The 18,668-nt window shown below is 43.6% G+C and overlaps 1 protein-coding gene across 3 annotated transcripts in view; it reads right to left on the bottom strand.

Moving 5' to 3' along the window:
* Pitpnc1 (phosphatidylinositol transfer protein cytoplasmic 1) overlaps positions 1 to 18,668 on the bottom strand; it is a 246,357-nt gene that overhangs the window by 21,571 nt on the left and 206,118 nt on the right. For all 3 annotated transcript variants that reach the window (XM_047544876.1, XM_047544878.1, XM_047544877.1), the window contains exon 7: positions 1,143 to 1,298. In XM_047544876.1, coding sequence (XP_047400832.1) covers positions 1,143 to 1,298 — 156 coding nt within the window. The remainder of the gene's footprint in view (positions 1 to 1,142; positions 1,299 to 18,668) is intronic.

The raw sequence follows: 18,668 nt of genomic DNA, 5'->3' as shown, positions 1-18,668 counted from the left end.
ATCTCTGAGAAAAAAAAAATGCATGAGCCCTGCTACAATCTAAACACACACTGTGAAAAGAAATAAAATGCACTATGAAAACAGCTCTTTAGTAAGAGGAGATCATTTGGGGTTAAAAAAACTACCAGAGGCCAGGTGCAGTGTCACATGAGGGTAATCCCAGCAGCTTGGGAGGCTGAGGCAGGAGGATCACAAGTTTGAGGCCAGCCTCAGCAACTTAGTAATGTCTTGTCTCAAAAAAAACAAACAAAAAAAAAGGAGCTGGGGATGTAGTTCAGTGGCACAGTGCCACTGGATTCAATCCCCAGTACCACAAAACCAAAACCAAACTTCTCCCATCAATTGGCCCCTTACTCAGTAGAAAAATCCATCTAAGTAACAAGCTTGGTGCTTTTAGGAGAAATCCCGGTACCCGCAACAATTCTGTAAAGCTAGTGTTTATCAGTTTTCAAGTGGAAAAATAAATAGCCACCTATCTGGAATATAGAGACAACTTGGGGAGTATTTATTTTTATGAAAATGAGAGCAGCTACAAAGGGCAACGCTCAACACTACATTTTCCATTATTTTTTCCCAGACGGAAAAAACATCGTTAAAAACCAAGAGAAAACTGAAATCTCCAAGAGGGTTTCTGCTACAAAATTAATATGGTAAGCAAAAGTGAGCATAGAACTGAAATCCATGTTTTGAGGTTGCTAATAATTCTTCAGTAAGAGAATTATCAGGTCAGCAGCAGGCTGCGATGTGTCCTCCAACGGGACCACTGGGATGGCCCGATCTGCCTCTCGGGCTCTGTCTGCCTCAGGCACCTACAAGTGCAAGATCTTCTGAGGAGAACTATCCTCAGGCCTGCGCACACAGATAAGCCCTGCAGCCCCTTCCCAAGGGCCTCTTCTTGTAGGCTAGCCCAATGCCAAAGTGACAAGTACGTTCTGAAAGCCCCATTTCCCAAATAAACTCATCCAATGGATGTGGAAGACACGGACTGAGAGACAAAGTGTAGAATAGCTACGTCTGGTGATGGAGCAAAATCAAATCCATATATAAAACGCTGCGAAGGTGCTTGCCCTGCCTAGTCCTTGGCTGGGGTTGTGCGGTGCGCAACCCTGCCCACAGCCCAGGGACTGCTTGGGATCACTTACCTTGTGCACAAATTGTTCCACTCTGGTCTGAAGTCCCCAGACCTCGAACTTCACGGTCACCAGCTTGTAGGAGCACATGATGGGCTGATGACTATCTCTCCAGCCTTCCCTTAACTGTCCCCGACCTGTCTTTTCTGACTTGAAGTGTTTAGGATCCTAGAAAAAAAAAAAAAGTCAAAGAAATTGATATATTAAAAATTTAACCATCTATATGAAATGTCCAGAACGGGCAAATCCAGAGACAGAAAGTAGATTAGGGGTTGCCAGGGGAGAGGAAGGGATGTGGGGTGACTACTAAAGGAACTGGCATTTCCTATAGGGAAGATGAAAATGTGCTGAATTTGACAGAGGTGGCATTACACACCTGTGTGGACACACTAAAACACCAATGAATGGCACACTTACTTCAAAGGGTGAGGCTGAGGGGTAGCTCAGTGGTAGAGCATGTATGAGGCCCTAGGTTCCATCCCCAGTACTGGAGGGAAAAAGAGAGAGAGAGAGAGAGAGAGAGAGAGAGAGAGAGAGAGAGAGAGAGAAAGAGAAAAGAAAAGGAGGGAGGAAGGAAGAAAGGTGGATTACATGTTTTTTGTTTTTTTTTTTTTTGAGGTGCTGGGTGGGGATCGAACCCAGGGCCTTGTGTTTGCAAGGCAAGCACTCTACCGACTGAGCTATCTCCCCAGTCCTACATGGTTTTTTGATTAGAAAAAAGGGAGGGATTATAATATAATTAATTGGCAAAAATGTAGCTCAACTATTTAAATGTAAAAAAAAAAAAAAAAAAAAAAAATAAGTGTTATAAAGTTAGATTTGTGAGGCAGAAGAACCAGAAGTTCTAGCCCTGGGCAGCTTCATGAAGCACTCTCTCAAAAAAAAAAAAAAAAAAAAAAAAAAAAAAAAGGTTGGGGAAATAGCTCAGCGATAAGGCACCCCAGTACAGGTAGAAAAATAAAGTTAGATTTGAGGCATTGTATCATATATTTTCCTTGATTTTAGTGTCAATAAATTTTACCTTAAAAAAAAAAAAAAAAAGAGTCCAGGGCATTGATGGGAGTGAAAAATGGGTCCACAACGTTGGGTAATTGCTCAGTAACATTTACAAAGCCAAGCACATGCATATTTATGACCCAGTAATTTCATTTCTGAGAGTAATGAGTACAGATGGCCACCAAAGGACTATACTAGAATATTCATACCAGTTTAATATATAACAGGTAAAAATTGGAAACAGCCCAAGTGTTCACAACAGGAAACCAGGTGAATAAACCGTGGTATCTTCATACAACAAAATACTATACAGCAATGAAAAAGAACAAATGTTGGCAGATACCTGCAAGAACATCTATGACTCTCACAGATATGCTGAGCAAAAGTAGCCAGAGGCAACAGCATATCTACACTGTGTGATTCAAACTGAAGTCCACAAGAAAGCACAACTTATCTGTGGTGATGAAAGGTAGAAGAGAGGCAACCCCTTGATGCAGGGTTGGGATGATTATATGTTGATCTGGATGTAAAATGTAAAAACCCACTGAGTTGTACACAAAAGATTTGTGTTAAATTTCAGTTATAAGAATGAAACAAGAAAGGCAAAAAAGGTATTTGAAAAAATGTCTAACCACTTAATATTTGCTCAATGATTGCCATGTGGAAATTGGCTACTGATTATGTACTTAGAGGATTATATTTTCTGAGGTATTTCAAAAGGAACGTGTAAACTAATAAAGTACAAAAAATGCCAGTAATGATGTTTAAAATGTTTTTATAAGATTATTTTCATTATTGTAAAAAAGACTGGCAGCTGCGGTGGGGCTGCTGTACAGTCTTGGGCCTGGGCCCTACCACAACCCAACCCTGTCTACGTGACGTAGGCCCCAGGAGGCAAAGGGCCTCAAGCAGAGGCCACAGGGTGAAGCAGAAAATGACGGCTTCCCTTCCCAGGAGAGTAGAAAGGTAGACGGGCTGTGACGGCCCGGCCCTTGTAACTCAGGCCAGACCCTGCATCTGCGGGGGGTGAAGAGGCAAAAGCAGGCCTCTCGCAAAGACTTAGGTTCTCACTCAGGTCTGGCTGAGGCTCTGGGGCCACCTGGTACTAGCCTCTGAAGAGGGCTTTCTAGCTGCCCTTGACTCCCGCTGCGGTTAGCCTCGTCTGTGAGGACTTTGCACTGGTGACACAGGATAACCCCAGGAGTAATTCCCACAGTAGGCCAATGCCAGGCCTTCATCGAAGCTGAGGCAGAGCCTTATCCTCCCGCCCGTCTCAATCCCTCTATTCACCATTCCCCACTCCGCGGCCAAGCTGATCCCCCAGGAAAAACCGACGGTTTCACTCCCCGCTCAGAACCAATCTATGGCACCATGAGCTGAGGATAAAGTTAAAACACCTGGCATGAAGTGCTAGGCCCCTTATGTTATTGCTTACCTTTCCAACATCTTTTCTGGACCACCATCCCAATGCCACGCTGTCCCTCCAGCCTCTGGAAGCTCCCAGCAGCCCCATTCTCCAAATTCCCAGAACTCTTGAACGCCTAAGCAGGTGCTGGTCTCTCTTCCTGAACTTCCTTCTCCCAGTCAACCCTCCACTCTGCCTACCTGTCCTTTTCTTTCTTCTGGACTGAACTCAAGTGTCATCACCCCAAGAACCTTTCCTGTGTAGCTCCTCCCTTATAGTCCAAAGCCTCCCGTCCTAGTCCAGCAGGTGGATGATCTGTAATGGCATTTGCTCATCAACCTCCCCTGGAGCCAGGCTGACCCCCCAAGAAAAATCGACTGCATCGCTCCCTGCCTACTGTATTTCCCTATCTGCCTACTGATTTTTCCACAGTCCTGGCACACCACAGATGTTGAGTAAATGCCTGAGTTCTCTTTGAACCCATCATCCAGATGTGGGTGGTGCACTGGAATCTCAGTCAAAATTGAGTAGATATTTAAGTGAAAGACTAAGTAAAATACTATCTGCACAACAATAAGTGCTGGCAAAGATGGGCAGAGATTAGAACTCTCAAACATTGCCAATGGGATGTAAAGTAGTGTGACGACCTCGGAAAACATTTCAGGAGTTCTGCAATATGTCAAACATGGATCCATCAGTTCTACTCCCAGGTATCTACTGGAAAGAACCAAAGGCATATATCTCCAAAAAAACTTGTTCATGGACGTTCAAATTTGTAATAGACAAAACAAAACCTTAAAGCTCTATCAACTTACGACTGGATACCCAAAACATGGCATAGCCATTCAATGGAATATTATTTAGCTATAACAAAAAATGAAGTATGATACATGTTTCTTTCCCTATCTGCCTACTGATTTTTCCATGGCAGAGGCAAATAATCAGTATTATTAACTGTACATGGGTAGCCATCGTGAGGCCTAGAAGACATGGCTTCCCCTCTGGTTGGCCAGAATACAGATAGGCAAACCCTCTGGAACCTGAGTGGAGGTTGTTCTATGGAGGAAGTAAAGGATAGTCATTGAGTCAGCCAGCAGAGGAAAGCCGAAGGCCAAAACTCCCAGCAACCCAGAGTTGCAGGAGACAAAGGACCCAGTGAACTGAGCAAGATGGGCAGGTACCAGGGGCAGGGAAATGAAATTAAACCAGGTCCATGGCCTGAGGGGCCTTCCAATTCCTTGGATCCTGTCCCATGGTTGGGCAAGAGGCCTGCAACTGGCAGCACCTGGACCAGCTAACACTGCTCCACCCTTCCCGCCCTGTCGCAGGGACTGCCCTCGGCTGGTGTCTTCAGTCCACAACCTCTGAGTCTGCAATGGTACCAAATCCAGAATCTTCATGGTACATCCAAGGTCCACACCTTTCAAGAATAAAACAAGACTGCAACATGGAACCCAGATGGACTGCAGCTGAAACTGCAAGGCCTCACAGCAAACTTCAGTTCAGAAAAGATGGGACAAGTATTGTTGGCACAGTCCAAACTATGGAGATGCTTAAAGCAATGTGTGGTTCCTGACTGCATCACAAATTATAAAATTATATTAGACTAATTGCAGAATAAAGTTGTGGGAAAAGGCCAGGAGGAAATAAGAAGTACATTGTATTTTCAAGATTCAGAATAGCATTTAAAAAACTTTTTTTTTAAAAGTTGTAGATGGACACAATACCTTTATTTTATTAATTTATTTTTATGTGGTGCTGAGGACTAAACCCAGTGCTTTACAGGTGCTAGGCAAGCGCTCTTCCACTGAACTACAACCACAGGCCCAGAATAGAATTTTTAACCTGAAAGTGATAATTTGGTTTCACGTCCTCAATTTTGTGGACAGGGACACTAAGACCTGAGAGAAATAAAATATTTTGCACCCAAAAAGGCAAATAGGTGATAGGCAGCCTTCCCTAATTCTAGCCCCGTACTCGTTCCACGACTTACTTTTAGTATTGAACAGCAAAAGGGTGTTTTTGTCATAGCCAGATGCCAAAGAAGCAATTAACAATTGGGTTTTTTATGGCAACAGTGAGTCGATTTTTTGCAAGACTGGTGTCATATCTACAGCTGCTGATTTCATCTAGGAAATCTCAAACGGGGCCTATAATTAGAGATTCACTTTCAAAGAGCTAGAGGGAGGTGAGGGAGAAGGGTTTACCAAAGGACGCCTTTAATCAAAACTCTAGATCAGAAATGAACATCCCGCTGAAGGCGTCTGAATGGAAATGAGTTAAAAAAAAAAAAAAAAAAAAAAAAAGGCAGGGGCAGGGGGATGGAGCACGAGGCCTCATCTGAATCAAGTTGGTCACTGCAAACTTCTCTTTCCTCACTCTCCCGCGCCCTCTAGTCCCCTCCCTGCCACCTCCAAATGCCCATTCCTTTGTTCCTCTTGGAATCTTTCCCTCTTTTTTTCTCACTTGGTTTTGAAATTGCTCCATTTATCTTTCTTTCTTTTCTGTACTGGGGGTTTAATGCAGGGGCACTTTACCACTGAGCTACACCCCCAGCCCTTTTTTATTTTGAGATAGAATCTTGCTAAGTCGCTAAGGCTGGCCTAGAATTTGTGATCTTCCTGCCTTGGCCTCCCAAGTCGCTGGGATTACAGGCGTGCACCATTGTGCCCAGCTCTGTTCAACTTTCTTACAACTTTTTAGTTTGCTTTTTAAATATATTTCTGAGTTGTGTTTCTACAGCTTCTGGAGTATTCTGGTCCTGATTCAAACTCAATTATATCACTTGTATCAGTCTTTATAAAAGAACAGGACTATTTTACATTTTAAACGATCATTTCGGAGTTTCCTTATTTTAATAACAAGGTTTATAAATCTCAACCTTCACCTCTGATATCTGGGCCTTTCCATGTGTCAGGGTTTAGCCTATTATAAAAGGACACAAGCTTGCTTTCAGTGTAACCAAAATATTTTGTGTCTCAAAACTCCTGGTGGAGCCCAACTCAGAACAATACAGTGAAAGTTCTCTGCAGTGGGGTGAATGGTGATCCCCAAAAGCTATGCTCAGGTCATCATCTCTGGAACCTATGAATACTTGGGAACAAATATCTTTGTAGCTATAATTAAGGATCTCAATATGAGTTCTTCCTGGATTAAATGGATGGGCCTTAAATCCAATGACAAGTGTCTTTATGAGAGGAGACGACACAAAGAGAAGGTCACTTGAGGGCAGAGGAAGAGATTGGAATAACTCAGTCACAAACTAAGCAACTCCTGGAGCCACAGAAGATGGAAGAGGAAAGGAAGAATGGATTTCTGGAGCCTCACCTTGATCCTGAACTTTCAGCTTACAGAACTGTGAGAGGAACCTCTGCGGAGAAGGCATAAACAGCAAGGTCAAAGTCCCAGGGCTTGAATCCCATTGGACTTGGGTAGCGTCTGGAAACCTAGGTTTCCAAAAGCTTCCCTGATGATCTGTATGTACAGCCAAGATGTAACCACTGCTATTAGGTATGAATGTTATCTGTGTGCTAGGTGAGGAACCTGAAGTTCAGAAATGACTCATGACTTAGTCACAGTCCTCCCAGACCTGCACTCCTAGCCTGCTATGGTTTGAATATTTGTGCATGCCCAGTACCCAGATTCTATGTTCAGATTTAATCACAAATGTGACGGCATTAGGAGGTGGCCTACGGGAAGTGACTAGAGGCTGTGGAGAGCCCCTTATCCCTTCTGCCTTGTGAACACACAACGGGAAGGCGCATCTGAACCAGGAACCAGACACTGAATCTGCCAGAACCTCAATTTTGGATTTCCCAGCCTCTGGGACTGTGAGATAAATGTTTGTTGTTTATAATACTACCCAGTCAGTGGTATTTGGTTACAGAATTCTGAATTGACAGAGACATCCTTATAACATGAGGACAGGATGTGATCATCTGAAATTCTGGAACAATCCACCAGAGGAGAGAGCCTCAATGAGCCTCAATTTCCTCAACCTAAAATGGTGTTAATTAATCAGGAGCAGTGGCACATGCCTGTAATCCTAGTGACTGGGGAGGCTGAGGCAGGAGGACCATGAGTTGGACGACAGCCTCAATAACTTCAAGGCAAGACCCTTGACAACTTAATGAGACTAAATAAAAAGGGCTGGGGATGGCAACGTCCCCAGCCCAGCACGAATGCACAAGGTGCATAATGCACAGAAAACATACCAGATTGATACACACAGGAAACAAAAAAACGCTTAGAGAAGTTGTAATGTTCCCTCAACTCTCATTAATTTCTTCAGAAGAAAGTCACTAGGTACATCCCAGACGTTGTAGGATTATTCTGCATTATAATTGTTATTCCTGTGGTTGAATTGATGAGAAAATGCTGATAAGTTCTAATATGAATACGACCACCTGTCATCATGCAGGTGAAAGGCTGGGTAGGCATTTCCATTTTCTGGAAGCTCTGACCTGTCAGCGTCCATCAGTGCAGTGGACAAAAGAATTGCATGAGAAGAGTTCTTGCTAGTGGGACACGTCTTGGGCCAAGGACATGAGACAGTGTCTTCAGCACTCGGAAGCAATTTATTTCCCTTTCTCTTTGGTTTCATGGCAGGAACATCCTGTTCAAAGTTAACAAAAGTAGAAATCAAGGTAGACTGCATCTACTGTGGGCTATCCCTCTCCTGAAGTAGGGGACTTCACCTGGGTCTCAGGAACCACTCAGGCACAGAGCTTCCCTGGCATGGGGAACCCACTGGGCAGCCTCTTCCCAGAGCAGACGTGCTTTGAGCTTATTAAAGGTGACTTAGAAACTCTCTTTTGAAGTTGAGAGCCACTCCCAGACATGTGTTGGTCTTTCCTTTGGGCAACTGACCAGGCTGGAGGTGGTTCACCTACTTTCCCTAATGGCGAACTTGGAGATATTCAGCTTTGGTTGTCCCTTTTCTGGCTTCTGGAGGTTTGCTGGGCATCATTGGTGCTCTCTGACTTAGAGAAGTGTAACTCTGGAGGGATCACATGGCATTCTTCTTGTGTGTCTTCACATCGTCTTCCCTCTGTGCCAGTTGTGTCCAATTTTCCCCCCTTTAAAAGGACACCTGTCACATGAGATTAGGGTTCACCCTAATGACCTCACTTAATCTCGATTACCTGTGTAAAGACCTTTCTCATAAGTAGGAACTTCAACATATCATTTTGGATGGGCACGATTATACTGAGGACATGGGTTGGAGAGGTTTTCTCACAGAAAGTCTTCCTGGTACTTCCTCCACGGCTCGCTAGCTCAATATGGAGCACAATGCACGCCATGGTAGTACAGCTGGATCCACTGAATGACCCAGAAGTTCCCTGAGAGCAATGTTTTTGCCCTGAGGGGCCTGCACAGCTACTCTGGCCAGGGAGCAGGCTGGCTGGGAACATGGGGGGCTGTGTTCTGGCTGGGGGCTTCTCAATTCATCTGCAATGAGGTTTCTTGCTCTGGATGCTGCTGGTACTCCCTGAGCGTGGCTAATGCAATAGGACCCTTGTAGTTAAAACCCATTTGTTCGGAGGGGGCTAACCCCAGGTCAGAGAGGCAGCTAGCGAGCTCTCTCCTTTGGCACATCCTCTTTAGAGGACTTGCCCTCCACAGGGTCAGCTGTGCCTGTGGGCTTCCCCATCTTACACTAGGACAAGGTAGACCTGGGGTGATCTGAGGGCTGCTTCTTTAGTGCAGCCCACGTGAACCATGTCCCCATGTGGGTTACAATCAATCTCACACCTGGAAGGTGTGAAGAGAAGCCCACAGGAGCTCTTGGACCAGCTGGAGCAGAGTTTGCATCTCAGAGGCAATAGTATTAGCTGATGTTCACTGAGATATAGTTTCCAAGATTAATTACACTTTCAATTTGAACCACAAAGGACAATAACCAACAGGGGCTTGCCCTGTTAATTGAAATTAGAAATTTTTGATAAATGTTAAATGAAAAAGGGCTAAGCAAAAACCCCAGCCAGGAACTGCAACATTATGTAACCAAAGTGCTCAGCCCTAATATAGGGAGGAGCTGATAAGGCATACCACACATTAGATTTTTTTTCCTGCTTTCTGGAACTTTTCCTAAAGACTCCAAGATGTTGCAGATATTATTCTCACTTTGCTACAAAGAATGAACATTTAGTCCTGAGTTTAGTGTAGGATTTCTTTTCTTATCGGTACCAGGGACTGAATCTATAGGCACTCAACCACTGAGCCCCAGTCCCGGCCCCTTTTATTTTTTATTTTGAGACAGGGTCTTGCTAAGTTGCTTAGGCCCTCACTAAATCACTGAGGCTTGCTTTGAACTTGCAATCTTCCTGTCTCAGCCACCAGAGCTGCTGGGATTAAAGGTGTGCATCACTGCACCTGGCTAGTGTAGGATTTTTTGAAATTGAATTCTAAGAGGGATATACATAAAAACCAAGGGGCTTTCACAGAAGTCAGTTTCCAAAGACCACATATTAATAAGAGATCCTATATGTATGAAATATCCAGAACAGGGAAATCTACAGAGAGAAAGTAGACTAGCGCTCTTCTAGGGTTGGGGTAGAGGTGAGAGTAATGACAGGCAGGTGACAGCACAGCGTGTGGGGCTTTCTTTCTGGGGTGATGAAAATATTTAAAAGTTGATTTCAGGGATGACTGCATATACCTGTAAATATAACTGTACACTCAAGATGGGTGGTTTGAATGGTATGTGACCAATAGCTCAATTAAGTTGTTAAAAAACAAAAGCACAAACTCAGGAGCTTGCAGCATGTACCTGAGGACTGACCTAAAACTTTCTGTAAAAAGTCCATTATGATGCATCAGTATAAACAGGAAAAAAAAAAAAAAACACCTTAAATGCAAATCTTGGCCAGATGAGTCAATTCTTGCTTTGTTAGCAGTTAATACAGTTAATACACAAAGTGCTATTTTTAAAGCCTTTGCCCTTGGCACTAGAATGTCCTGCAAACAGTGATTTGTACTATTCCTCTGCAAAGTGACTATTAAAGGACTCTGGCTCCTAAGGTGCATGTGACACAGGAAGGCAGAGAAAAGGGTGGTCACGGCAGGGGTGTGATTCAGTGTGTGCACCATGCCCATCTTGGCTATAATTTAGGTACAGAAATACTATGAGAAGAGGAAGTATGAAAATGGGAAATTTGAGCACATGCTTTGGTTTCTAGCCCCAGAGGACCACTGAGGATGCCTTGTAGGGGCCAGGGCTGAAGGCACAGGGAATCCCAAAAGAGGTGTCAGAAGAAAGCCAAGGATGGGAGGCGGGAAAGCAACCCTATGAACGAATGCTTACTAAAGGTTTGCTCTCTACAGAGCTGGTGTCAGGCACTTTAGATCTACTTGCTTTTTTAGTCCTGTGGTGCAAAGAGAAGTATATTTGGTCTTTGTCCCTGGTTCTTGGAACAGAGCTCCTAAAGTTCTTGGATTTTCCTGAGACTAGAGTGACTTTGCTACTCACAAGGAGCCCCTTCCATCACACCTGAGCTATGCTCATGAGATGACTTGGGTGGAGCCCTTAAGATAGCCTCGGATGGGGCTTGTCATCAGAACAAGGAAATGATTAGAAGGTGGGAACTCTCAATCCAACCCACTGACCTCTGTGGAAAAGAGGGGAATATTGGTGATCGAGCTCCACAAAAACTTAGGAATAATAAGTTTAGTGATTTGGAGAGCTTCTGAGTTGACGAACACATTGACTTCCTGGGAGGGCAGGTATATCTTCAGCTTTCTGTTACTGTCATAAAATACCTGAGATAAACAATGTACAAGGAGGAAAGATTTATTTTGGCTTATGCTTTCAGTTTGTGGTGGCTTGGTCCTGTTACTTTGGGCCTGTGGCAGTAGGGGGAGCATGTGGCAGAAGAAGCCTGCTCACTTATTTTTTTTTTGTTTTTGGGGGATGGGTACCGGGGACTGAATGCAGGGGCACAGCCCTATTTTGTATTTTATTTTGAGATAGGGTCTCACTGAGTTTAGTGCCTCACTTTTGCTGAGGTTGGCTTTGAACTTGTGATCCTCCTGCTTCAGCTTCCTGAGCTGCTGAGATTACAGGCGTGTGCCACCACACCTGGATAAGCCTGCTCAATTTATGGTGCCCAGAAAGCAAAAAAAGAGAGAGGAAAGGGTCAGGGTCCCAACCTCCCCATCAAGGGCATGACCCTAATAACTCAATTTCCTCCCACTAGGCCTCTCCTCTTTAGGTTTCCACTGCCTCCCAACAGCGCCAAGTTGAGGATCAAGCCTTTCATATGTGGCTCTCTGGGTGACAATCCAGAGCTACAGATAGTAGTGGGGTACCCATAGAGGGCATGGAAGCCCCATAAGCTCCCCATCCCTCCAGGACCTCGCCCTACACATCACTTCCATCTTCCATTTGCCTATTCCTATACTGTATTCTCTAAAATTAACCAGTAAATATAAGTAAAATGTTCACCTGAGTTCTCTGAGCCTGTCTGGCAAATTATCGAACCCGAAGGACAAGTTGTGGGAAGCCTAATAATAGCTGGTCAGTTAGAAGTATAGGCAATCTTGTGTTGGGGAGGTCTGAGCTCTTTAACTTCTGGGATCCAATGTTAATTCCAGGTAGAAAATGTCAGAACTGAAGTGAATTATTAGACACGTAGCAGGTATTAAGGAACTGGAGAACTGGCTGGTATCAGAGGAACATCCCAGATTTCTTCTCATGACTGTTATCTTCACTGGGTATAATGCCCAAGGGGATGCCTACTCCAGGCTCACTGTCCCATATTTCCATCTCAGTCCGGTCATGGTCTCTTCCCATAGGCTTCCTCCTTTGGAAATCTCCAGATGGCCAGCAGGCTCTGTTTTAGTCTTCTTTTGCATTGCTGTTCCCAAAACACTTGATAAGAACAACTAAGAGGATGAAAAATTTATTTGGGGCTCACAATTTCAGAGGTCTCAGTGACAGATGGCTGACTCCATTGTGTGGGCCTAAGGGAGGCAGCACATCATGGAGGAAGGGCCCAGGAGAGGAAAGCTGCTCAGCTCATGGCAGGGTCAGGAAGCAGGGGTGGTGGGTGGAGGACAGGAAGAGGCCACAGGGAAGACGCAACCTTCCAGGGAATACCCCCAGAAACCCACCTCCTGCAATCATACCCTGCCTGCCCACAGTTACCAACCAGTCAGTGCATTCAAACTAGGATGGACCAATTAGGTTATAGATCTCATAATCTAGTCATTTCACTCTGCATATTCCTGTATTAACATGGAAGCTTTTGGGGTGTACCTCACATCCAAACCATAACACCAATCTCTGTGTTCTCCTATAAACTCCTGGAGACATTTGCCAGTCTACTCAGTCTTGTAAGATGGTGGCATCAAGGGAGGTCCTACATGTTCCTGTTCCACAAACAGTATTTGTGCAGATCCCCACCCATTTCTGTCTTTTTTTTTTTTTTTGTTTTTTTTTGTTTTTTTGGGTGCTGGGGATCGAACCCAGGGCCTTGTGCTTACAAGGCAAGCACTCTACCAACTGAGCTATCTCCCCAGCCCCTCCCATTTCTGTATTAGACAGTCTTAGAAGACTCTTACTGCATGGTTTTAGGGTTAGGCAATAAGTGTACAGGCAATGACTCTGGGAACTCACCTCCTTCATCTCCATATATAGCCTATGAAGGGGGAAGGGACCAATGGCCCAAGTGGAGATGAGAGGTCATCTCACAGACTCCAGGAAATACCTGGTCCCAGTGATTAGCAGCAGCCTAAAGAACATAGGGTCATAACTCCTCTTTGTTCCCAGCTTTGGGCCTGGTTCCCAATTCCAGTGTAATAGAAGGCGTCTCCCAAACTTCCTGTTACACAATGCTAACTGGTTCTTTTGGCACTAACAGATATCAAGATCACCTCTAATTGGAGTCAATAAGGTGAGTCAAGGGCACACTGGAAAGCAATCTGCCTTAATATAAGTGACAGTGAGAGGCCATGAAGCAGCACTCCTAAAGCCATTGAACCTAGCTCCTCCCATGAAAGAGCTTGGTGGGAGATGGCTCACTGTGTAGCCTGAGCTGGGAGCGACTCACCCACTCTGATTTTAGCAGTGTTCTTTGGACACAGGTTATAAAGTAGCCTTGATCCATACCAAGAATGGATGATTTGGCCCATAGATAGCTTAAGTTTATGAAATCAAAAGCTGATAATAGACTCACAAATATTCTTCATGAGTTGCAATAGGGCAACAGAGATCTGTACTGTATTAACTGTGCCTAGATCCAGCCAGATCTTCATGTACCGTATTATTCTGGGAAACTTGGACCTCCAACCTGTTGAACAGAAACTAAGATAGAAATGTTCAATAAACCAATCAATCTTTGTAATTTGAAGACAATAAAGAGTTTCCATTTTTACAACTGGATGAGATTGCAAACTTATTTTAGCTTTAGAGCTCATTTTGTTTGTCATATTGCTTAGAATCTCAAAATATAAGGCAGGTGAAGCAATGAGTGAATTCCAACCTTTCCTTTACAATCAAATTCATTTTTGACCATGCCTAGGAGCACCTCTGTGGGGTTCTAAGTTTTGGGAGCAGAATTGAAGAGGGAATGGAAAAAGCTTTGGAATGAGACACGCTGGGTTTGAATTTCTTTCTTTCTTTTTTCCTCCCTCTCCTTTTTCTGCGGAGGTAGGAACTGAAGATTGGTATTCTACCACTGAGTTACATTCCAGCTCTTTTTATTTATTTTGACACAGGGTCTTGAGGTTGGCCTAGAACTTATTGTCCTCCTACCTCGGCCTCCTAAGTCACTGGGATTATAAGTGTGTGCCACCATGCCTGGTTCTGGGTTTGAATTTCTGTTTTAGCAACAATTGTGTGAACCAAGGTAAGTTATTTAGCTCCAAAACTACTGTGGGGATGATAAAATGAGAGGAGTATTTCCCCAATGGGTCTGTGGATGTATTCTCTCGCTACTGTATCTATTTTTTTCTTTTTGGAATGAGTTCCTGTATTACTCAGTTGTTGGATGGCCAGTTTCTGTTTTTATCCAGACCCAAGTATGCTTTGCCCAATCTAATGCTTTCTGGAATGTTCATAGAGACCAAAAAATTTCCCCAGAGATAGGGAGTGGAGTTCCATCAGATCAGGTCATCAAGAGACAGCAAGGGCCTGTATTATCTGTCTTTCCCCAAGACCATACATTCCTATGGTCATGAGACTTGAGTTTAGCTAGAACGTTTAAAGAAGAAATGATCTTTTGGAGTGACTTTTCAAGGACAACAGTTGTTTGTTTCTCCAGTTTTACCTGAAAGAGCCAGCTAGGTATAGGGGAAATGGTTTTTGGGGTCAAATTGAGGTTTGAATCCAGGCTATCTGAAACTTCCAGTAAGCATACTTAGATTCTCTGAGCCTCAAAAAAGATTCTCTGAGCCTCAGATTCCCTATTATAAAATGGAGACAGTATTATTTTTTCATATACAACTGAAAAAAAATGACAACATTGACATTTATTTTTCTCAAAAGTTAGTTCCTGACCCTCTAAAGCTAGGTTTAGCAAGTTTGTGAGGAATTGTTGAAAAAACCTAAGACCCAAGTTAGTGAGCTAGTAATTGTACGTCTTTCTCTGGGCCCCTTAAAAATAAAAGTCTAAGACAAGTACCTTAATAGCATCTCTTCTTTCTTGGATATTTTTGGAATTAAGACTGGACAGTTGTACTTGGGAGTCTGAAGATACAATCACTGGTCAGGTCTTATAACTCAAAGGGAAAAATACCATTTCCAGTGTCACAGAGTCCTAGTTGTAGATTGGAGGAAATAAACTTAGATGACAGTCAATCTGAAACTACCCCAAATTCCAAAGAAACAGGAGAAAAAGTGCACAAATGTGTATCATGATTAATACTGGTAACTGGCAAGGAAGGTATTGGTTCTTACTCCATGAGGGTATCATATTCCCAACAGATGGAATGAAATTCAAAGTCACTGACCCCCGCCTTAGTGGAGGAATGGGCAGTCTTTGTCTTAAAAGCTACTGCCCTCTCCCAAACAAAGTATCAATAAAACCATTCAAAAACTTCAACACAGTAAATGGAATTCCCTTAGGCAAAGCTCCCTTCCCTGGAATGGATAACAGATAGGACAAGGCACTGTGCCCTTGGCCCTCAGGCAACCAGACTAAGCCTCTGAATCCCATGAGCTCCTCCCCAATGTCAATTAATACTGATCATTTTCTACATGGCATGAAAAATGTTGGGGACCTCTGGTCTGAGGCCATTTCCCAAACCTGATGCGTTTACACAGATTCTTGTGTCCCATCCTAGCGAGTTTGGTATGGCTGGCCTAAAGTGAAGCCTAGGTATCTCCATTTTTCAAAAAAGCTCCCTAGGTGATTCTGACCTGATTTGGAAACTCCTTGAAGGGCCTCGGAGTTCTGGTGCTTTAATTTAATAAGACTAAAAACAGCAGGGACCAATGCAGCTGGCCCAAGTCTGGAGTAACTTGTGAATTCACTGCTTGTTTTCTGGAAAGCACAGATGGAGGTTCTCTACTGGATAGACTTGAGGAAAAGCTTGGTGGCAAGTGTTCATTACCCTGAGAGTCTGTGGCCCTTTGGCTCCTGCTTCTTTTAAAGTTTTTAAAATGTTATTTTTTTCCCCTAAAATGTATCAGGCAAGAAGGTGCATAGCAGACTGATAGAAAACTGAATCTGTCTTGGGTGTTGCTGTGGTTCAAATGTCACTTCAAACACTGCCACTGTATGAGATGGAACCATTCAGAGGTAATTAATGTCATTATTGCAGGAGTAGGTTAGTGATGACAAGTGGGTCTGTTACAAATTCAGCCTCCTCTTGCCCCTTTTGTTTTACAATGGCTCTCTTGCCCTTCCATCATGTTATCCCACGGCATGGAGCCTGCACCAGGGGCCAGTGCCATGTTCCTGGATGTCCCAGCCTGCAGCACCATATAAATTTCTACAAATTATCCAGGCTGTGATATTGTGTTATAGCAGCAGACAAAGGACAGGTACTGTCCTGGGACTCCATTGGCACAGACTGCTCAAACTTGGCACAAGAGTGAATGTAACTTCTAAGGTTTCGTAGAGGTGAAGTATCAGACACAAGCCATTTGGAAATTTAGGTTAAACAACAACAGAAGTTTTAGCACATTTTTTTTGGTAAGTCTTAGCAACACAAACGGCTTTAGTTTCAGAAAGATCTTGCTGAGCCTGCAGAGGATTTTGAGAAGCTGAGGACGGGAGCTGTTAGCATCATACCTCTGCTGCTCCTCTGCACTCATGCTGTCAGGTGAAAAATAACATGCAAACCAGCTCCCAGAGTGCTTCTCATGGCAGCCAAAGGCACATGGCTACCACTGAGCCACTGTCCCTGCCACCCATTTGCATATCTCAATGGCATTCAAATCACAAATGCTTACTGTATACCAGGGACTGTGCATTTTATTGCCTTGGCTTGCCTTCAATGTCATCTCATCTTTTCTTCACCCAACCATTCTTTTGAAGGGAAGAAAGGATTCAAGATACTGAATTGATGACAATAAAATGCAATAACTATGATCACCTGGGAGCCCTCCCTGAGCCAGGGTTCCTCATGTTAGAGTGAGTCACCCAGACATGGAGCATGGGCTGGGAACCCTGATGCATAGGTTCTACAAGTTATCTTTGCAGAGACAACAAGTCCAATGGTCTCTCCGTCTCATAGATGTTTTGTTCCAATAATTCCTTCCCTCTCTGGTCTGTTCCTTCTGGGAGTCTGCTGGGGGTCAAACCCAGGGCTTTGTGCACACACTCTACCACTGAGTCAGACTCTATCCCCAAAGGTTCTTTCTAGTGATTCAATGACCCAATGCTATAGTCAGCAATTCCATTCCTGACTTAAGAGTCTCTGGTTTTCATTTGGCCTTTAGCAATTCATTTCCCTTTATTTTGTTTGACTTACTTGGTCTGGTATTTCACTACCAAATTCAACTGGTAAGATTTGCAACTGTTGTTCTGGGTACTGAGTTTGGGGGGAACTCATTCATGCAAATTACTATAGCAATTTAAACTATTTTGCTTTTCCTTTGAAAAATTATGAAGCAAAAACACTCCTCTAGGATAAAATTGGGCACTACCAATCCCCTGGCTCTGCTCAAAACATTGCTGTAGTTTTACATTATTAGTTCTATTTCTTCCCAAACAGGAGAAGTGGTTTTAAAACCCAGCACTAGGCAACTTCACCAAGTCTTGGGACCCAGCTTCCTCTCTTTTGGAAGGAATGAGGTCTGAAAAAGAACACCTATTTATTCTTTGAGGAAGTGAGCTGCTAATTATTCATCTAAACTACCAATTTAAAGCCCCTTTATTTCTAAATTGTTCTACTCATTAACAAAATATTATTGCTGTCAGGATGAGAGGGCAATTTGTTCATGGAAGAGAAAAGCAAGAGGGGGGACTAGGTTGATGGATTTGGAGGGTCCTAAGCTTTTGGTGGCCAGGAGCCTGCCTTCATGATCTGCAGGAGAGCCATCTCTCTGGAGAGGTCACAAATGCAATCATTTATATGGTTGCTGGTGACTCCTGCTTTGAAAGCCCTCTGCTACCTGCAGAATAAAGTCTAATCTCCTTGGCTTGGCATTCCAGGTTTTCTCCTTCTACTTCAGGCAAGTAAGTTTCCTCACTGACCCTTGAGTATATGCTGAGATTTCCTATCCTTGTCTCCATTTTGCTACACTGCCTATCAATCTCATTCATACAAGTGTGGGTCAGAGGGCAATCTGGCTCTTTATCTAGGAGGAATTAAACCTACTTACCCATTGACTCAACAATTTCACTATTAGAATGTCCTCTATGGATGCATTATGAATATCCAAAAGATATGTTTCTTGTAGTACCATAAGAGCAAAAGGATGGAAACACACCAAGTGTCCATCAAATGGGGAACGATACACATGGCATATTATATAACCACTTACCTGCTAGAGAGGTGTGTGCTGTCATAGAAAGATGGCATGCTTACGTAGTCAGTGTGTTAATGTGTGTTGTAGAGTGCATACCATGTGCTTACTTTAAGAAAATAATGCTACCTATGCATTACGTTTAGGTATAAATTCTACACCAACTCTAATGATAGCTCTCTCCATGATGAGAGCTAAGCATGGGTTCTATCACTGAGCT

This window comes from Sciurus carolinensis, chromosome 3 (assembly GCF_902686445.1).
Source record: "Sciurus carolinensis chromosome 3, mSciCar1.2, whole genome shotgun sequence".
Taxonomy (NCBI): Eukaryota; Metazoa; Chordata; class Mammalia; order Rodentia; family Sciuridae; genus Sciurus; species Sciurus carolinensis.
This window is presented reverse-complemented; position numbering and strand designations above follow the sequence as displayed.